General features: G+C 41.8%; 1 protein-coding gene across 9 annotated transcripts in view; it reads right to left on the bottom strand.

Moving 5' to 3' along the window:
- Positions 1-22637, bottom strand: part of ZNF385A (zinc finger protein 385A) — a 178050-nt gene that overhangs the window by 99082 nt on the left and 56331 nt on the right. For 3 of the 9 annotated variants that reach the window (XM_087956431.1, XM_087956430.1, XM_026677254.2), the window contains exon 2: positions 13368-13510. The exons of 2 other annotated variants lie outside the window; for them this stretch is intronic. In XM_087956431.1, coding sequence (XP_087812557.1) covers positions 13368-13510 — 143 coding nt within the window. Of the gene's footprint in view, positions 1-13232; positions 13511-22637 lie in introns of all 9 variants that reach the window. 4 more of the 9 variants (XM_026677255.2, XM_087956429.1, XM_026677253.2 and 1 more) reach the window with 2 other exon arrangements.

The raw sequence follows: 22637 nt of genomic DNA on the forward strand, positions 1-22637 counted from the left end.
GTTTAAGTGTTCCCTTTATTTTTTTGAGCAGTGTATATATATATATATATATATATATATATATATATATGTATGTATGTATGTATGTATGTATGTATGTATGCATGTATACATCGATATATATATACACACATACATATATATGGCTCAAACATCTGGAGATCACTAAATTGTAAAAACAAACTATATATATGGCCATGTATAAAATGACATCATAAGGAACATCCAGATCGAAACATATGGCATCTAACAAGCTTCACACCCAGACATACTTCACACATTATCCCCTAGATTTATATCTTTACAAACAACTGAGTTTGGAAACATATACAGAAACACCCTGTCATGACAGGATAGCAGTGGCCCTTTACTAGTTTCAACACAATCTGTTACTAATCTTTGTCCATTGGTCAAAACATTAACTCTCCTTACCCCACAGCCAAATTTCTAATGAACTTCTTATGCACAAAAGGGATTAATATTTTATCTTTCAATACAACACACCATTATTTCCTGATGGTAAGTGAATTGACTCTTTGATATTGCTTAAATATATAGTAAAGCAACATACCTGCCTGCTTTACTAATACTCATGACCTCAATGAGGCAGATTGGAAGTCTCAGTGATGTTAACTTGGAAAATGCTTATGATAGTTCCAACCTCCAAGTACAATGAACCGGGCTGGCTTGCATGCTCAATTTTAGGATCAACAGTTACAATAGTAAAGAGTGAATCTGAATATTTAAGAACCAGCAAATTAGAACCACTAATGGGAGAGGAGGGGTGAGATGACGGACACCCACTCTGACCTGCTCTTACGCCTTTAATAGTAGCATTGATGTGCCAAAAAGCAGACAATTAAGGAAAGCTTTGAACTGCATAGAGATAAACATCACTGGCTGCTAATAGCTGGACATTAAGGGGTTGAGGGGGATTTAACTAAGCCTCTCTTCCCTCATTTCCTGCATGTTCAGGCAGCAAGCTTTGAACCATAGGGGCATCTTTGAAATGATGAGAACAATTAACCAGTGTAACAGCTTGCCTTTAAAAGTTGTGGGAGCTCCGTCCACAGAGGCTTTTAAGAAGAGACACTTGTCTGGTATGGTATAGGGCTGTGATGGCGAACCTATGGCACACGTGCCACAGGTGGCACGCAGAGCCATTTGTGCCAGCACGCAAGCTGCAGGCAAACTTACTTCACTGGGCATGCGCGCGCCTCGCTGATTTTCAGCCAGTTGGAGGCCTTTTTTGGCCTCCCACAGGCTTGAGGAAGGCTTCTGCAGGCTTTGCAGGCCGAAAACTAGGCCCGTTTCATCACTTCCTGTTTTTCCAAAAATATCGGAAGTGACAAAACAGGGCTAGTTTTCAGCCTGCAGAAGCCTTCCTCAAGCCTTTGGGAGGCCGAAAAAGACCTCAAACCAGCCAAAAATCAGCTGTGAGGCACAGTGCAGGTAAGGGGGCAGCGGAGGTGGGTGGGGATTACGTGCGCATGCGTAGGATGCATGGGGGTGGGGGGCGTGCATTGCCTTCTGGGTGCTGGCACACGAGTGCGAGCGTACAAGCATGCAAACAATTTTTGGCACAGGAGCCCAAAAAGGTTAGCCATCACTGGTATAGGGTCTCCTGCTTGAGGGTGTGTCTGTGGGACTAGACCTCCAAGGTCCCTTCCAACTCTGTTAGTCTGTTATTTATTCTTAAAGAGATGAGAAGGTCTGGTAGCACCTCTTCTGACTGACAAATTTTATTCGAAGACATACCCATCACATTCGTGACAGTAGTCAGAGAAGTGGTTGCTTGGCTCCTCCTGGTTTTTGTGCCACCATAAACCAACATGGTTGTCTCGGAAAGGTGTAAATCTTACTCCTATGAACTCTACAAACCAACTGTTTTTGCATGTAAAACTAATCTGGACTTGCTCTAGGAAGGGGAAATGAATCTAGGAAAGAAGACTCTTAAAGGGTCTTCTCACGCCTACAAGAAAGGCCATTTGAACCGAAGAATGTTGAAGAGAGTATTTTTCACTTGCAAACTTGAAGAGACGCAGCCTGGATGCAAAGAACCTCCTTTTCTACTCCAGGTATGTTATAGGTCCAAGAGGTTTCCCATTTTAAAAGAGAAATTACTTCTCTGCTTGTTTGAGGAACATCAAAAGAAAGGCGTAATGCTTGAATCCTTCTGGCTAAGATGGATACATTACTAATTTTAAAAAGCACAGCTGGCCATCAGTGAAGAGAAAACACAAGAGTCCTGGAAAGACGGACTTCAGTGCAGTCTTTTCATCTGGACTGTGATTCACAGGTAGGTTTCAAAAGCTGTGAAGCAGGGGTGTCCATCCTTATGCTGGCAGGCTTGAAATTTGGGACCTGGACAACCTAGAACTACTCCGCCTACAGTCTGACCTAAGCTTAGTACACAGAATTGTCTGCTATAATGTCCTACCTGTCAATGACTACTTCAGCTTCAACCGCAATAACACACGGGCAAACAGTAGATACAAACTCAGAATAAACCGCTCCAAACTCGATTGCAGAAAATACGACTTCAGCAACAGAGTGGTCAATGCCTGGAACTCACAACTTGACTCTGTTGTTACATCCTCAAACCCCCAAAACTAACTGTCTACTGTGGACCTACTCCATTCCTATTGTATTGTTTGTCAAGCATGTATTGTTTTCTCATACATGCTTGACAAACAAACAACATAAAGAAATAAACTTTCAAGACTCATGTACTTCAACTCCCAGAATTCCCCACCCATTATGCTGACTGAGGAATTCTGGGAGTTGAAGTCCATGAGTCTTAAAAGTTGCTAAGGTTGGACACCTCTGCTGTAAAGCCAACCTTCTTTGAAACAGCATTTTGCTGCAGACTAAGGGACGGGTAGTGGACTGCCAGGCAGGGCTGAAAAAGAGAGCCACATGCTGTATTGAATTGCTGCCACTGAGCAGCAACTGCAAACAGAATCCGGTGACTGGCAGAGATCCAGCTCTTCTGGATGACTTTTATGTCCCAGAGAACGTGCCCATCGAAGAACAGGGCACGAGGAGCAGGGCAGGGGCTTTGCTGGGCCTAAGGAAACAGCTGACCCTAGAAAACTCTGCCTTCCCATCTCCAAAAGGCTGGGAGATGAGGTGCCATTCCTCTGGATATGATACTTTGGGGACATGTGGCAAATTCTGCATCTTCTATGCACTGAGATGAGACACTTAATACTCCCAGAACAACTAATCCAAACCACATCTGATCTGCATAAAAACACCAAACCACTCCCATAAGATCTAATTACAAAAGGCTTTCACAAGCATCCAAGGCACCCTGGGCCTTTTTCATCAATCAGCATTAATGTCTTGTTCCCCAAACAATGACAGCTCAAGTAATTCTATCTTTTTAAATTATTATTATTTTCTTCAAAATCATGGACTTCATTCTCCCTGCTTCAGCAGTTACCAACAAGTCTGGACTAGAAGAATATCAATTTGCTAACATCTTTATGTTACAGGGAATTGTTAAAGACATAGAACATTATTATTTTATGTTGGAAGGGACCTAAGAGGTCTTCTAGTCCAACCCCCTGCTCTAGCAGGAGACCCTATATCATTTCAGACAAATGGTTGTCCAGTCTCTTTTTGAAAGCCTCCAGTGATGGAGCACCCACAACTTCTGAAGGAAAGCCGTTCCATTGGTTGATTGCTCCCAGCATTAGGAAATTTCTCCTTAGTTCTACTTTGCTTCTCTCCTTGGATAGTTTCCAACCATTGTTTCTTCTCTTGCCTTTTGGTGCTTTGGAAAATAGTTTTTGTAAGAGCCCCTCAAATATTGGAACAGTGCTACCATGTCGCCCCTAGTCCTTCTAGTCATTAAAGTAGATGTTAGCCAAATGCTCCTTGCTAGGTGAGATGGGGAAGAAACCAAAACAGAGTATCTAAAGTGGTTTCTTTAAATTTGCTCCAGAGCAAGCATGACTGCAGCCAGGGCAGATGGCAAGAAATACAGGACTTCTATCCTTTCTCCCATCCTACCTTGGAACCTCTAAAGCAGATATTAGATATGTGTTTGCAGCTTTAGTCAAGCATTTCATCCTTTCTGGAGAACACATTTTTGGGTGGCTGGGGTGTTAAGAAGCTCTGACACTCTGTAGAGACTTAAGGGCACTCATTTCAACTCTTTAAGTCCCACCCTGAAAACCTAAAAAAAATAATCAAAAAGTTCAGACCCATCTGTTCTGGGGGTTGTAAAATAGCCTGCCTACCTCACTCCATAAATGGGGAAGCCTTGAGCAAAGCAAGATTAAATTGCGCCTGAACTCTGTGGATGTGTGTGCGCACGCATAACACAGATCATTACATTTCCAATCTTTCCCCATTTCTGCATAGTTCACTGACACGAACCTTACCCCGAACTGAATGCACGCTTAGCGACTGCATGCCGCACGAGCCTTTCCAAAAGCTTCAGACAGCACAACTCCCCTCATTCCTCATCCAGCACATTCAAACATTGCCTGGGTGAATAGGAATGCAGTGCAACCGGAGGCTTAATATTTGAGAAGTCTGTTCCATAAGGACCTGCCGCCAAAGCTTTCTTCTCCACTTATTTATTTCATCTGAAAACCTTGTTAGTGATTATCAGGCTGATTAAAATGCAATAAAACCACCCTTCTCTCTCTGCAATGTACTGACAGGTGCAGATGATGAAGCAAAGGCATTCAATACAAACTCCTCTAGCAAAATACATGCCTATAAACAGAAACAATTATTTCATTATCTGATCAAAACGGAGAAGCCCTTTCTCAGGTTAGAGTTTCATCCTTTTAAGTCAGCTACTTTCCCCAATCCTTTTTCAATTGAGCCTTATCCATAGAGCAAAAGGGCATGTTTCAGACAGAAAGGCCAAGGAGGGCTTAAGCCACTAGGGGTCTTGAAAGGTTATTTGTCAACACTGCATATTCTCTGAAAGAAAAGCAATTAACAGTGTAGATCAGGGGTGTCAAACACGATTTCATTGAGGGCCACATCAGGGTTGTGTTTGACCTCGGAGGGCTGGGGTGGTGGCCGTGGCGATAGTGGCTGTAGTGGTTGGGAGTGGACACGGCCATGGTGGGTGTGACTCGGGGGCACCTGTGGTGGCCAAGTGCTAAGGCAGGACTTCCCTGAGAACCTCACTCACTCTCATTATAATCCTTCCTTCCTGTTCTTCTTTTTCCTTGCTCTCTTAGCTTTCCTTCTTTGCTGTCTTCCCATCTTCCCTTCTTCTTCTTCTTTTTTTTTTGTCTTTCCTCTTTCCCTTTCTCGTCCCTTCTTGGATGCTCAAATGCAAAAGGGGAAACATTTCTCGTTTTGTTTTTAGTTTGTTTTGATAGTCCTCTGCCAGGGAAAATGGAGCTAGGATGGTGGTGGATGTGCGCGGCCCCCAAGCTCCATTTTCGCTGGCAGAGGGCTGCAGGAGGCCATCACGGCTGAAAATGGGGCGTGGGGGGGGCACACGGGGCCCCCCGAGCTCCATTTTCACTGGCAGAAGCACCGTGGGCCGGTTCTTTGCTGTTTTCAGGCTGGCTCCATGGGCCAAATCTAAGCAACCTGCGGGCCAGATGCGGGCCTTGAGTTCGACACCCCTGGTGTAGATCTTGCAGCGTAGAAGCTGCAGATGTGACCTAAGTAAGTGCTCACTGGAATGAGACAACGCACCACAGTCAGCTCATTATGCCAACTCATCACGGAACAACTCCTCATGGGCAACTTGCCGCGGAACAGCTCGCCGTGGGACAATTTAAGTCCAATGTAATTATTTAAAATAAATTTTAAAAATATTTTAATTTTTGTCATTCGCCTTTCATTTTGTCCCTCTTTTTGCATCTTTCCTTTCATGATTCTATTCCATCATTTCTTTGATATTAGTGCAACTCTTGTCCCGCAGCTGGTTATCTCACGGTGAGTGGGCCATGGCAAGTTGGCCGTGGCAAATTGTCATAAACCCAGTGCTCACTACCCTACTAGCTGCACATTCTGGGCAGTGGTGGGATTCAAAATTTTTTACTACCAGTTCTGTTGGCGTGGCTTGGTGGGCATGGCAGGGGGAGGATACTGCAAACTCCCCATTCCCTCCCCACCCCACTTCACTAACCTGCTTTCCAGCTCTGTTCTCCTGTGCAGGGCAACCAAAGAAGACCCAGCCAATCAGCTGGGACTCGGGAGGCAGAGAATAGATGGGGGCGGGGCCAGTCAGAAGTGGTATTTGCCGGTTCTCCGAACTACTGAAAATTTCCGCTATCGGTTCTCCAGAACTGGTCAGAACATGCTGAATACCCACCTCTGATTCTGGGCAATGGCACTTTCTCCAATTGGCTGTATTGCAACAGCGCAATCTAGAAGCAATCTAGAAGCAATCTAGAAGCAAGAAAGGTATGTGCAGAAGGCATGTTCCTGTCAGGAACAGAGGCAGGGGCAGTTTGGTCTACTGGTTAAGGCACCAGGCTAGAAGCCCGGTTTCAAGTTCTAGTCTCATTTAGGCATGAAAGCCAGTGGGATGACCTTGGACCTTCACCCTCTCTCAGCCCAACAGGGTTGTTGTTGCAAGGAAAGTATTGTGTGTGTTCCCCACCCTAAGTTATTTATTAGAAAAAAATATAAAGGTGGGAAATAAATATTTTTTTTAAAATTGACCTGAGTCAGACAAAAGCAATTGGGTGATCATGATTTCCAAAGCAACCTCATAGAGGAGACATGATTTTTTAAGGGAAATCTTATGCAACTCGGAAGGGGGTAGATTCCTCATTTGTCATCCATCTACCCTATTCTGTTCCCACATCCAGAGCACCTCTCTCATGGCTGCATTATTATTATTAGCTCCTCTATAGATTAATGTGACTCAGACTGAAATTTTCCAGAAAATTGAGCTGGGGATAAACATCTCAAGGAAGTTAATATCTAAGAGACTTCATGATCCCTAATTCCATGAACAAGACACTAGTCTGGCTTTTATTATAGAAATTCAATTGAGGCCCAGTGGTTTGGGATAATTTCCCATATCTATTTTTCTGTTTTTGTTTTTTTTAAGTTGAAACATATGGTGATTTCTCAATTCGAGGTAATGATGGATAATGTTATTATTTGGGGATGAGTGGCTATAAAGAACCCCCAATGCCTTGAGAACAGCCAATCCAGAAATAATGCAGAATTGTCATTTTTAATTGTGACCAAAGGAAAACATTATTAAAGGCGTGGGAAATAATACTGCATATAATATATTAAAAATGGGAAGTAAAGCTATTAGCATTACATTATTTTGAATCAAACTAACAATTAAATAAATGGGGAATATATAATAATGTATATAATATACTTTAAAATATGGGGAGTAATACTATTGATGACATTACTTTATTTTCAATTACATTTACTTTTTATCTTAGCACATCACTTTTTTTTCTGGCCTTGTTTAATTTTGGAGTGAGCCAAGGTCAACCCTTGGCCTCTGATTCAGATTATCAACTCTAATTTCTGTTGCTGGTGATTGGACACTGTGAAACTGCAATGGATCCTCTGGACATCTCTTCTGATTGTAGACTCTCTTCCTCCTTCCATGTCCTTAGGAGAAGGGTCTTCAAACTTGGCAAGTTTAAGACTTGTGGACTTCAACTCCCAGAATTCTTAAGCTAGCATGACTGGAGGAGGAATTCTGGGAGTTGAAGTCCACAAGTCTTAAAGCTGTCAAGTTTGAAGACCCTTGCCTTAGGAGGTGGCTTTGACTTCTTTAACTACTAGGTTAATGAGTTTTTTCTTAGCTAACAGCTTAATGAAGATTGCAAACCAACGTATGCAGTAAGTCGATGCCTAGACTATAAAGCCGAAGAGGAAGAAGGAGCTATCTTCCAGTTGTATTGTGGGAAGGTAAGAGATTTAATAGATGAGAACGTGGACTTCTACCACATTCAAGACTGGCAACTATCTGCTTAATCAGCATGGGAAATTTTGGGAACAGTCAAGCAAAATGCTCCAAAAGTCTTGTTCTTTTGGACAAAGACAAATGAAGTTTCTGTAGATTGGCACTCCCTGGAACAAGGCAAATTCAGCTCCCACACAGGTTCAAAAAGAAAGATAATGCTGGAATAGAGGACTATCTTCTGACATCCACATCCCAAGATGCCTTGCTTCCCCCCCATACCTATCTCAGGATGCTGGAAAACTAATTTAAACTGCAATCAGCACCAATTTACACAGGGCACAAGAAACTCCGTTGCTCAGTTTCCTGATATTATTACTCTTGAGAGTCATACTCTCTGGAAAATAATACTCTGGAGAGCCAGTTCGGTGTTATGGCTAGGCTCCGGTCTAGAAAAACTAGGAGACTGTGAGTTCTAGTCCTGCCTTAAGCATGAAAACTGGATGGATGATTTTGGGCCAGTCACTCTCTCTCCACCCAACCTATCTCACAGGGTTGTTATGGAGAAACTAGGAGGAGAAAGGAATGTTACATATGTTTGCCACCTTGAGTTACTTATAAAGTAATAAAGTCATTTAGGTTTTAAACTGCAATCAACACCAAATTGCACAAAGGACACACACACACACACACACACACACACACAAGAAACTCGTGTTAAACAGTCTCCTGACAATGTTACTCTTGCTATAATGCAGTTCTTAGGGGGAAAAACGGACAGAATGTCTGGATTTTATCCAGTCTAAATCAATCCTCTGCCCTTAAGCTGGCAAGGAAGGAAATGCAGATATTTGTCTCCCTTATCCTGCCCCCAGAGACTAACAGCCACGTTGAAAGGAAGATGACTTGGGAAAGTGGGAAAACAGCAAATTATTCCACTACCCATCAAATGTAATACGTTCCCCCCTCTGCCCCCTGCCATGAAATGAAATGAAGTTTAAAAAAAACCTCTGGGCAATAAATGAATTAATAGATTTATTAGTTATCTATTTAGGTAATATATTTTCTAGTTTTTTCCCCCTACAAGCAGAAGATTCCCTCCTAGGATCTTTGAGGAGGAGGAGAAAGAACAAAGAGACAAGCAGATGAAAAGTGGTTTTACCAACACTGATGTAATTATCTGCAGGGTCTCAGCCACTCAAATGCAGAATGCCAAGAGATAGGCAAACTTCACTCCATGATTGTCAGACGCAAGCTAATTCCACTCTGCAGAGTGAAAAAATATATATATATATGCACACATGTACACAGCTCTTCATTGAAATGCCACCCCCGTAGTCGAGATGTCCCCAAGTGGCTCTTATCAACTGAGAATTTCTGAAGGAGCCCCCAAGACCTCCCCAATGTATTAAAGAAATGAACAGCCACTCAATATATCCCAGATGTGAGAGACATATTTATGAGTGAGGGAAGAGACACGTGATACTGCAGAGAGTTGAACATTTATCTTCCATTGGAAAAAGACAGAGAGAGAAAGGGAAAGGGAGAGAGAGAAGGAGAGAGAGAGAGGGGAGGGAGGGAGGAAATGGCATTTGTGCCATTTGAGGGCTGGGTGGGGCAACACAACACCGTGGGCCAGATTATCACCAAATAACATTCCATGAGCAATAGCAGCAGCAGAAGAAAATGACACAGGGATTAAGGCCAAGGGATTAACTGCATAAAGTCCAGCTTCACCCAGCTCCTCTTGAACAGCATCCAGCTGGTCACATAATAATCTGGTAAAAATAATTACAGTACCATCAGTCAGGAGACTCTGAGTGGTCTTGTTTCTCTGTGCTCAAAGTATGAACCGAGCAGCCAAAGGGAAAGGTAGACAAGAACTCGCCCCCAACTTGGTAGTGTGGGGTTTGTGGGGCAGGGGTGGGGTGTCACTGCTTCATGGGGGAATGTGGGGTCTAGGCAATGAGCTTCTTGCTTGCAGCAATGTACATTGGAAATGTGAACAGCGTGAAGAGATGATGTCTATGGGGATTCTCAATCAATCTGGTCATGGTTGGTCCCAAAAGTTATTTTCCAAAATGCAACTGGACTCTCTTGTTTGTTTTTGCTTTGAAAACGTTTTGCTTCTCCCCCAAGAAGCTTCTTGGATCAGAACTGCAGAAGCTTCATGGATAAGAAGTGAAATGTTTTCAAAGAATAAAACCAAGGAAGTCCAGTCGCCTTTTGGGAAAGCACCTTTGAGACAATGAGAAGGGACATTTAATCATGTCTGGTTAATGTGTAAAACAGCTTAAACATTTTGAATTCAGACACATACATTGACACAGAGGATCTTAAAGATCAATATTCAACTGAAGCCAGCATTTTTCCTTTTAGGATTAATAGTTAGGAAAAAAAACCATGGAAGATTGTTTCAGTGCATGATTATAGCAATGGTCTGCACAGAAATGGAAAGATTCAACACTAACCACTATGGAGGAATGGTTGGTGAAGTTGACGGAATGTGCTGAAATGGATAAATTGACTTCTCTGATTAGAGAAAAGACATTATATATATTTACATGCTGATTAGAAGCCTCTTAGGGACCTTTTGCATAAAAATGAAAAAAATGTTTTGGATGATAAGATAAATTATAGAAAGAAGAATATCATGACTTAACTTTACAGATAGAAGTTAAAATACAATTGTATTATAATTGCTGGGAAGAATATCAAAAGCCATTTCTTTGTATCTTTTTTCTTTCTTTTCTAATTTTCATCAACTCCCCTCCCTTTTCTTGCACTGTTTGCTTTTCCTTTAATTTCCTTCATGTTGTTTCTTTCTCTTTACTCTATACTAGCTTGGGTTGGTTTTTAATCTTCTGGTTTAAAAGTTTTTAAATAAAAATTATGCACACAGAACAGTATCCAGCTGGTCATGTAATAATCTGGTACAAAATTGGGAATTGCTCAGTGAGGTGACAGCACTTCAGTTAAGTTGTGTGCCAAACCACCCTTGGATGGGAGGCCACCAGAAATTCCAGGACTGTAGGGACATATTGGGAACCCATCCAGAAGAAAGATGCCACCTGATACGGCTGCTAAGAAAATAACCAAGATGTGTCCCATCGATTCACAAAGAAATAGGCTTGCCTTGAAGGAGTCTTTTCCTGTTTTGATACAGGAATTATCTCAGCAAGGTGCAGTAGTGAACTGACAGCTAAGGAGGACCAACCCTGCTTAGCATTTGGAGGGGGAGATTACCTAGAATTCAAGAGAAGCTAGGCAGAATTTGAAGCGTGCGCCCACACACACACATGCATACACACACAATGTTCACCCTTACTAGTGTCGCAGCATCCCTACAGTCACATGATCAAAATTCAGGTGCTCGGTAACTAGCAAGGTATTTTCAGCAGTGGCAGCCTCCCAGGGGGTTTACGTGATTGGCATTTGCAACCTTTCACGGCTGGTTTCTGACAAGCAAAGCCAATGGGGAAAGCCAGATTCGCTTAGCGACGGGTAACATCATGTGGGCCTGGCAGAAAAGGGATGCTTCTAAGGATACGTTTTTGTGCCATGGTTAAATAGAAGTGAGGAAAGGCTCCAAGTCACCAGAGGATCTTCTTCAATTTGCATTTTCTGCAATTATACAGTGCCAACAGGTTTCTTACTGTCACCAGCAGAGGGCACCCCAACACAGCCAAATAAATCAAAACAAGTGAACTCCAACCTAAGTGACTTTCACGTGGGTTGGACTACAAGTTCCATCACCTCACTTAGCCCAATTAGTGTGTTGGCCAGATTGATGGGAACCATACTCCAGCCCTTCTGGAGAGTGTTTGCTTGACTAGACTTATCACATCTCAAATCCTGACCAAATGTCCCTTCTTCCTCCAGAGATCTGAGCATGGAATCGCTAATTAATATTCTTATGCAATCAAACCTCTCTATGCGACAGCAAATTCTAGCTATGCCTTTTTGATTCTAATGCTGTAGCGATTCAGAAGCACTCGTGGACTGATTATAGGATAAGTAGCTATCAAAATGTATGGGCTGAAGACATCAGAGGCACTCAAGTTCTGCAGCTAATCTCCAAGAACCTGCATATGCTAAGCTTTCTTCAAGCTGGTCCAATGTTCGTCGCCAAATGGCTTTGACCACCAGTTATTCATTCTTTCCTGGTGTGGCAAGCAAGACTGCATTCTCCACCAGGGTCTGAAGAGCCAATAAGTCCTAAATGAGGCTGGAGAACCCCTTCAGATATTTCTGAATGCCAACTTCACACAGACCTAACTAGCACACCAATAGGGAAAGATGATGAGAGTCGCAACGCAAATTTTGAGAGTTATTCATAGCCCACCTCTGATCTAAGTGGGGAAACACCTCAACCTACTCTAAGAGCAGAGAAGACAATCTTTCTGGACTGCAGGCACAATACTTTCAGAAAGCAGTTGCTATCCTGATAAAATGGGTGAAACATCCTTGAGTCAGCTGACAGGAGCATGCAATGAAGCATCCAAATGAGGGTTTGTCCAGATGGGTAGGAAACAGCCTGTAATTCCTGTCATGCCCCCGTCGGAGTCTGAATCAGAGGAGGAAGATGAACAGCCATCAGGGAGCAGGAGAGGGGCTCCGTTGGCTGTGGAGGAAACTGGGTAAGGGCAAAGTCAGGCTGGGCAGAGCAGGGAAGATGTAGAATAAGAAAGAGGGGGTTCAGAGGAAGACCTCCTCATCCTAGGGCACACAGGGAAGAACGGAGAAGAAAGCACCATGGGTTGTGTGCTTTACGAGGGAGGAAAGGGCCCTGATTCCTTCACAAGGCACACCTGGGGACGGAGTTAAAGGAGAGGCAGATGGGTGGGGTGGTTGTCAGGAACAATTGCTGAGTTTATCTAATGTTGATTGCTGTAATCACAGTTCCTGGCATCCTCCCAACTGGTTTGATTTACTGCCGTGTTACTTCACTTTTGGAACTCTTTATCTTGCCCTGCTGGAGTTATTACCTTATTTTGCCTTGTTGGATTTATAATTTAAAGTTTTCTGTTTACAATGTTTGGATTGGAATATCTGCAGCCAAAGGCTGTTGCAGGTTGGTGGGAGAGTTTTTTCTCCAGACAGGAAGGTAACTGGATCATTGGGGGCAAAGTTGGAGCTAATAAAGGAACTCATTATTATTCTCTGGCTGTGTTGCGTTTGTTCATCACAAATTCTCATGATTCCTTGCAAGCATAGCTAGAGGCACCAGCTTAAGAAAGGCAAATGAAACAGGAACCACACTTAAGAGCAGAGATGATTGCATTAAGAACTCCAGGGCTAAGGAACTTATTTGAACACAAACCCGCCCTCAAATGACAGACTCTGGGGGCCTCACCTGGCATTCCCAGGGGCCAGGTATCCAGATCACCCAGGTGGGGACAGAGGAAGAGAAGGAGAAGAGTAGGAGGAGTTATACAAACAGTCCTACCCGAGCCTGCACCTCCTGGGATGGAAGCAGCCACGGCCTTACCGTGTTGAAACCTGGAAAGAGACCCATGGCTGGCTGCGCCTCCACGGGGAACGAGAGGAAGGGTTTGAGATCCAAGGGTGGCTGCATCATGGCCGGTGGCGGGCGCAGGATTGCAGGAATTGGACCTGCCCGGCTCAGGCTGCCTAGGCAAGGAGAGACAAGGAGAAGCATAAGCAGGTTGCCCTCCAGTAGGGGGTTTTGAAAAGCAGGTGAGGTGCAAAGAACAAGAGATTAGGATTTGGGATTGAACACGGATTCGAGTTGTTACCAGCTGCAACATGATAGAATAATTGCCTATAGCAATAAACATTTCAAACTGACCCCTGCAAACACCATCCCAGGTCCTCAGAATTTCAGATCTGCAGTTAGAAAGCCATGTTCTGAAACCTGAATTCAGTATTATTATCAATTTGGGGAATTGGTTTGTCCATCGTTCCCTGTATGCAACCATCCAATTTGTTTCCATTGTTTGGATAATTTATATTAATCATTTATTTAAGTTACCAAACTGAACTTAGTGGCATTTAACTGAATAAAATGCAATAAATTTTGAAGCCGCTTAGTTTTTAAATGCACTGTGTTGATTTAATTACCTGCATAGGATTTAAATGTCTTCCTAGTCCCTATGATCACAACAGAGAAAGGTGGAACTGACGAAGAAAGCCAGTGTGTCAGAATAGTAGTGAAAATTTTCAGGCCATGAATATGGAATACCCAGTTGGAGTAAGCAAAGTGGATTTCCTACTTCTCTCTTTTCAGGGCACAGAACAGATGAGTCCATCTACTTTCACAAAAACTTCAGTTCACTCAAAAGTCAACAACTGATCTGATTGGGCTTTCTGACTCAACAAGGATTAGAATTCTATTTCTGAATACACAAACAGCATGTGATCAAACTCTAGGATCAACCACCACCACTGGTACCACTACCTTAGTTACTATATATATAAGCCAAAAGGCAAAACAGTGAGAATTTTAAGGAGTATTAAGAAAATGTACATCAGTGAGCAAATCCCACAGGAAAGAAGTAACTGTACAAACGCATAAACGCCAGAGGTGGTATTCAGCAGGTTCTGACCAGTTCTGGAGAACCGGTAGCAGAAATTTTGAGTAGTTCGGAGAACCAGCAAATCCCACCTCTGACTGGAGATTTTACAGTATTCTTCCCCTGCCAACGCCCACCAAGCCACGCCCACAGAACCGGTAGTAAAAAAAATTGAATCCCACCACTGATAAACACCAACCTACTGGGAGAATAAACGTGAGAACGGCACCTTCAGGCTTCCATATATGCACTGTCTGCCCAAATCATATCTGAGTTTCTGAGCATAGGCATTATTATCATGTCAATATGTGACTCATGAGATTCTACACAGACATTGCTTATGATTCTGGTTTTGTGGGTGCCTGCTTTTTATCCTAGAAATCAAAATTGCCTGAAAGTTGCATCATCAAACCCTCAGCACTATATAAGTCTTGGCTTTGGAGAAAACTGTCTTAGAATAATAGAACAGAACTTCATTTAGTCATTTGACCATATCAAAAATATTAAACTCAGTGGTGGGATTCAAATTTTTTTACTACCATTTCTGTGAGTGTGGCTTGGTGGGCGTGGCAGGGGAAGGATACTGCAAAATCTGCATTCCCACTCAACTCCTGTGGTAAGGTTACTGCAAAATCCCATTCCCCCCCAACCCCAGTAACCTGCTTTCCAGCTCCGTTCTCCTGTGCAGGGCAACCAAAGAAGACCCAGCCGATCAGCTGGGACTCAAAAGGCAGAGAATAGATTGGGGGCGGGGCCAGTCAGAGGTGGTATTTGCCGGTTCTCTGAACTACTCAAAATTTCCGCTACTGGTTCTCCAGAACTGGCCAGAACCTGCTGAATACCACCTCTGATTAAACTAATTCAAATATTACAAGTAGATACAAAGCAAACAACAGGACATGTTTCATAATAAGCCGTTATCCCTACAGTTAAGCCCAATCTGATGTAAATATTCCATCCTTTTGGAAATGGCCTTTGATATAAAGAGTGCAGTCTTACTAGTGACATGTAGGTTCATTCCCTGCAAAAAGAAAATAGTTTCTCTAAGTGCCCTGATATTTTGGGCCTAGGCAGCTCGCCACAACTAAGTTGCCACAGTCAAATTTCCATGGCCAACTAACCACAGCCAACTCGCCACAGGACATGAGTTACACTAATATAGAAGAAATGGTGGAATAGAATCATTAAAGAAAGGATGCCAGAGGAGGGACAAAATGAAATGTGAATGACAAAAACTAAAACAATGTTTTCATTATTTTGAATAATTAAATTGAACTGTTGAATTGAACTGTTGAATTTGTCCTTTGGAGAGCTGTCCTGTGGAGGGTTGGCCGTGGCAAGCTGTCCTGCGGTGAACCAGCTGCAGCTAGTTGGCCATGGTAAATTGACTGTGGCAAAATGGCCGTGGTCTGTTGGCTGCAGTGAGTTGGCTGTGGCGAGTTGTCCCATTCCACAGTATTTTTTTAGTTTTTAAATAAAAATCTAAATAACCAGCTGCTTGTGCAGAGTACAATTTGCACTCAAAAAGAGTTTGTCTGCATGTGTTCAACAGCTGCTGCTCCACAAATGCAGTCTTTCTTCAAACCAAACTCCCAAGACCAGAAAATAAATGAAACCTGTATCTATAGTCTATTAAGAAGACGTTCTTCTATCAAAAAAAAAAAGCAGGTCAGCCATAGATGTCTACAATGTTTTACACCAGCGAAAAAGCCTATTTCCTATAGCACTTGGTGTGCCCTTAATTTCGTTTGTGGAACTGGGGAGAATTCAGTATAATGTGCAGTAGCTGTGGGTGGTGTTTTCAAACAACTACTGGAAAAGGGTATTCTTTCTCTCTTTGTTTGCCTAAGTAACCATTTTTGGTAATTGCTGGTTATCCAGATCCCAAGGAAAAGGTAGTGGAAAGGGTATATGCCCTTTCTTCCATTCTCCACAGCAAATGGAGAAAGCAGGTTCATTAAGAAGTGAAATTGACAAGGATGTTAAAGAATGGAAAGGAAGAACTTTACAGCTCCTTAAAAAGCCAATTACTAGCTCTTATAGTTGCCATTATATACTTGATATTCTCTCCCTCCCTCCCCTCCTCCACACACACAGACACACACACACACACACACTCGTCTCTTATTATAGTGGGTTTCAGTGTAAGAAAAAAATAGGTAAACATTTGCTGCTGTCATGATGCTGATGTGAACAATATGGCTTTAGGTGTGTATGCAAGGACCCATCTCTAGCTCTTCCATAAAAAAGCTTGCTGAAGTGGTAAGAAAAAAAAGAGGGCAGGGTATGGAAAAACAGAAGAAAGGTGGGGTGAAGAGGGGAGGAGGCCTCCAAGTGCCAGAAAGAAACATCTTTACTGTGTACAGTAAAAGCAATTCAGAAAATTCCTTTATTGAAGGCACTGTGCTTAACCCACTGAAATATTTTGATTGAAGAATGTTGGCTAAAGATCACACATTTACAGCATCGTTGAACTGTAAACTCGTCTTTTGGGAAGAAGGGAACTTGCAGAGGCTGTACATTTATTTACATGTGTAAAATACCTGTAGCGTAAAATATATTAATGACAAGGTGTATCAATTAAAAGTATAACTTCTGTTTCTTGGTTGATATATCACATACCCTTAGAGCAATCGCCAAGATTGTGTAGTTGGCAAAGAGCAATCATATTCTATGGCAGGGTTCCCCAACTTTACAAGTTTAAGATAGGTGGACTTCAACTCCCAGAATTCCCTAGCCAGCCAATTCTGGGAGATGAAGTCCACCTAAAAGTTACCAGGGTTGGGAAACAGTGCTTTTGAGATTCTTGACTACACTGAATCTTTCTTTCCAAGCACTGCCATTTCAATAACTCTGTCCATTCCTCATTCTCTGCTGCCTTCTGAGAATTGGTCCCTTTCCTTCTCTGTGTCCTCTGCTACTCATTATATGAAACTGTCACCTCAATTACTGGGCAGAGCAAGGTGGCAGCCTCAGAGGAGCCATGAAAACACAGAAAATTATTATTGTTGCTGCTGCTGCTATTGATGACGATGGTGTCTTTACTATCAGAAAAGAGGACAGCTGCTTGTGAGATCATTCTGCCCAAGATGTCAAAATAATGAACTTTGATCAGAGAAGGTGATGCTTTGGCCCTCCACCTCAGAAAGCAAAATAATTTAGTTGCCCCTGATTAAGAAGCATTTAAAAAAAACAAAACAGAACCACGTGCCATTTTGTGCTTTTCTGCTATTGCCAAGAAATTGTGGCGGACTCACTAATTTTAGGCACAAAGCTCTAGAAACAGATCAAGAACACTGCAAGGTATGGATTGACTGACTCAATAGCTACTAAGCTGAAGCAGTTGGAAAGCTGGATCCATTCAAAATCTGCAGAAAGGATAATGAAGTTTTTCACCACTTTCCCATCCCTATTTAAAGTTAGCCACAAGCTGATAGTCCTCATGAAAGATTCTACCAAATGAGCCACAGTATTTCTAGGTGGGGAAACTATACTTGGAATCCCAAGCGGGACCACCAAGTAGGTCTAAGCTGCAATAATGCAGGTGAACAATAAAATGTCAGAAAAATTAGCTATTTCTTTGTTATCTCTGCTGGTCTCATGCCTGTGGTCATGTAGGCTTTTGCAAGCTGCATTGGTATCCCTACTCTGGAACATTAGCGGGGGATTTTTACAAATCAGCCTGAAAAACTCTATACACCAGAACAGCCCTGAGTCTAAATTACATTTTTCATGCAATGGCTTGACAGCCTGGGAGAACAGGTCCTACTTCCTCTGTATCATCTTCTCTAAGAAGACACAAATTTCCTTGTGCTGTCCTGACTACTGAAATCAAAGCATGAGATATTACATCACTGGGCCTTTTGGAGAAACTGAGAGCCCGAGGGTTTACAGTAAATATTTCAGTTGTGTCTAGATGTGAGCCTCGTTGTTGCTTTTCCTTTTCTTCTTGTCACGCTGCTGCTTCCACCCATACAACAACTTCTGTTCCTTCTAGATCAGTAGGCAGATTATTTCATTTATGTATGTATTTATTTCTTTGTTTGTTTGTCAAGCATGTACAAGATAACAAGTATAAGTATAAACATAAACATGAACAAAGGAAGTAAATACAGATAAATGGGGACAGGAAGACAGGGACGTTGGTGCACTTATGCACGCCCCCTTTAAGGACCTCTTAGGAATGGAGTGAGGTCCACGGTAGACAGCTTGAGGTTGACGCTGTGAGGGTTCGAGGCTGTAACAACCGAGTCGGGTAGGGCGTTCCAGGCGTTGACCACTCTGTTGCTGAAGTTTTCTGCAATCGAGTTTGGAGCAGTTTACCTTGAGTTTGTATTGGTTGTTTGCCCGTGTATTATTGCGATTGAGGCTGAAGAAGTCATTGACAGGCAAGATGTTATAGCAGACAATTTGGTGAACTATGCTTAGATCGGACCGCAGGTGGCGCAGTTTTAGGTTGCCCAGGCACAAAATTTCGAGCCTGGAGGCATAGGGAATACTATTGTGAGTAGAGGAATTATGACAGGACAGGCGGATTTCTACAGACTTGTCCTGCCCCCACTCCAGGCTCTTATTCCATTCTACCACACCTTCCAGCAAGCGCAGTGATAAAAATGGAGACCATTCATGCATGCATTTCACATCACACACACACACACACACACACACACACACACACTTAGGGAAAACACCACCACCAGCAGCACAACCATCACCACCACCATCAGGCACTCCAAATATTGAGGACGTTAAAGCAATCCAGTGTTTTGCAGATGAAAAGGCTGGCATTTGCAACAAAACCTTTAATAATAGGATTCCTGAGGTCAGTTAAGACAGATTAATACATGAAGGAATTGTCCTGAGAGCTAAGGCATAATCTGCTTGCACGCCAGGGCCGCCTCACAGACCTTCCTTCCTTCCTTCCTTCCTTCCTTCCTTCCTTCCTTCCTTCCTTCCTTCCTTCCTTCCTTCCTTCCTTCCTTCCTTCCTTCCTTCCTTCCTTCCTTCCTTCCTTCCTTCCTTTCACCTCTGCATTCTTCAGAATTCAAGAACACAAAAAGTTTCAGCAATGTTTTAAAGAATGCTTGTGTGAAAGCAGACAGCTCCTCTTTCTATATCTACAGAAAACAGACTACAATCTGGAAGTATTTTTATTGCTACAATTTTTTAAATAATTCTATGGAACTTAATACAGATAAGACTAATATTATCTGCATAGTATAGAAATATATTTTTTTAAAAAATTTAAAGAGCAGAAAGATAAAAAAGGGGGAAAAAAAACCTCACTCTTCATCCCCAGCAAGTATAATCAACACTAACAACTTATCATTAGTTTTTAAAGTAAAACCAAATATCTTTTCATCCTCATAACTCATCCCATTCTCTAAAAACCTATCTCTAAAACCTCATTTCTTCATATTAATCAGCAAATCTATTAAGGGTTATCAGAAATGACAACATAACCATTACAAACTGTACCTAGTAAACCCAATTCAAATCCTCCCTTTTATATTTATATTTACATTTCTATTTAAACGTATCTCATTTTCTCTCTTCAAATAAACAAAATCCTTAAGACATCATCAGGCACCCACAGTAAAAAACAAAACAAAACCCATTGAACGTTATTAGAAATCGCACCCCATTATTTTAGCCTGGATCAAATACTATTTTATACTCATTCTTTTTCTCTGAAGTATTTTTGGATTCATCAAAATAAATTGTAACATTTGCTTTCTCAGAATCTCTTTGTGTCCTCTCTCTGTGATCCTCTTAAGTAACACTCCCTGATTCCTTTGTAAAGGTAAATAATTCTGAAAACTTCCTATGCCCATTTATCAAAACCTTCTCCTTTAAAAATAGCCATGTGGTGCCCTCTCGTGTGCAACCTTCAAAATCATCTTATCAATTATTTTGAAATATAAACATTTCCCACAAGAAAGTATTATTTCAATTAACCAAGTCTTAAATCAAACCCCTTAATACGTTTAAAACTTTCTAAAAACCAACATTAGTCATACTTTTGCTGTATATTCCTCACGCACACAATGTTTAATCCAAATCTTTAAAGTTGTAGATAAAACTTTTTTTAATAGATTGAAGAAAACTTCCCAGGCTAAAGCTTCTCAATCTTTAAGAACAACACAATTAAATCCAAAGTGATTAAGAAATGAACCTTAGTCAAACTTAGAGTCTGCAGAGATGACAGTATTGACTATAAGCATGATCTAATCTCACAACTCCCAGCTGATTATAAACCAGCTGCAAAAATGCAGTTTTTGCTGTCTGCTCATAAAGAGCTGTCTGGAGTACATATGGGTAATCTTGCAATCTCTCCTTATTCTGGAGGGATTCCAGCAGCCCAAAACCTACATTTGAATGCCATTTTTAACTGCAAAGTGTCTCTCTATTCTTGAGAGACATTAATTTATCTTAGGGGTTCACTGGAAGCTCTGTGCTATTATTACTATTAATCATGTTATTTACAGAGTCTATTGGATAGTTCTGACTGAATTTTGACAAGGATCTAGGATAGCTCAGGATATCATTGTAATATATATGTGCATTTTTTTTGTCATTAGTACAATAGAACCTCTGATCATGAACGCTTCTGACCACGACCAAATGGGGTGACGACAAAAAAATTCAGGAAACTTTTGCATCTAGTTGTGAACAAATACTCAGGTGGTGATCAAACACAGCTGCGGTGATTTGCCCTTCCGCTGCATTTTTTTACGTGCATTCGCAGTCGGTCTCACTTCCAGTCATGACCAAATCGGGTTGTGACTGAAGTCATGGAACAGATTACGGTCGTGACCGGAGGTTCTACTGTATGTGGAGATTCTGTCCATTTCTGTTGTGTTAAAGTGCTTTTCAGATTTTGGGTATGACACCTAATGTATCAGCCATTATTGGCATCACAACTACTTTCTTTTTTCACATTCATTGGCTCCTTATTTGAAAGTCTTCATATTTCCTCTTTTTTTATAATTCATTCTCACTGACATTTCTATGTCTAATTATACATGGTCAGTTATTCATACTTATTTCTTTGTAATCAAGTCATATTTGGCTTATTATGATCTAAATATTTATCATATTTCTCCTCAGAGGACACTGGGTCAATAGAAATCCCTGTATAAAGAAATGTATATAGAAGTGGTATATAGGTATGCAGAAATGTTTGGGGGAAGAAAAGTATAAGAGGGAAGATTGATGAGTGTTACTACATTTGAAGCTGCCTTTCCACAATACCAACAAAATTAAAGAGGAGACAGGTAAAATCAATCTTTATTTTGGTTCTTGACCAGCATTGAAGTATAATAACATAAAACCCATAAAATTGCCATGAAATAACTATCCCTTTGGAGAATGGCTATATTCTAAGTCATTCTGACTGTTCATTAAAAGACATTAGAATGAACAATAACAACAAAAGAGGCTGAGAACGGACAAGCCTGTCACTTAGATGTCCACCCAAGTTGTACTTGTCTTAAAGCGGCCTGATAGAGGGAGATCAAGGGGAAGAGAGAGATCATCAAAATTTCTTCCTCACGCTTCTCCTTCTTCAGCCTGCTGCATTTGATGGTTAGCAAGTGACATCTTCCTCCTCCTCCTCCCCACATCTCCTCACATTCTCCCTCCACTGTGGGCAAAATGCACTGTTCTCACTTCGGCTGCATGTCTGAGCTGGTACCACTATTTAGGATCTTTAGAAAGCTAATGAGTAAAGTGGCTTTTTGCCTTCCCTTTTTGCAGGGACTGAGGATGGGGAGACAGAGAGAATGTCTCATCCCTGAGAACACCCCATGACACCCCCAAATAACTAGCAACAATGGAGAACTTTTTATTTTATTTTAAAAAAGGCAGATTAGGGGAGGTGGTTCAATCCAGCATTTCCTATGTCTAAAAATAGTCCCACCCTGTGGTCATTTTCAAATGAATTTAAAACATTCCAGCTCTGTATAAATCTACCTTCTTCCCCTATTTCACATATACACATCCAATCTTTATCTGAGCCAAACAGAGCTCTGAAAAAAGGCAATGAAAGGAGCCAACCACATGGATCTGAAGACCCATTGTCCAGCTACTTCTTCTGTTGTGTTCTACATGGGGAAGAAGCAGAGTCGATCAGCCTTTCCAGCCAGAGGTTCTCTCCCCTGTAATCATGTTTATTCAGGTAAAAAACAGGACCATGCCACTTCAAAATAACACCAGATTACCCT

The sequence above is a fragment of the Notechis scutatus genome, chromosome 2 (genome assembly GCF_049901735.1).
Source record: "Notechis scutatus isolate UNSWTSFEM ecotype Mainland chromosome 2, rNotScu1.2, whole genome shotgun sequence".
Classification (NCBI taxonomy): domain Eukaryota; kingdom Metazoa; phylum Chordata; class Lepidosauria; order Squamata; family Elapidae; genus Notechis; species Notechis scutatus.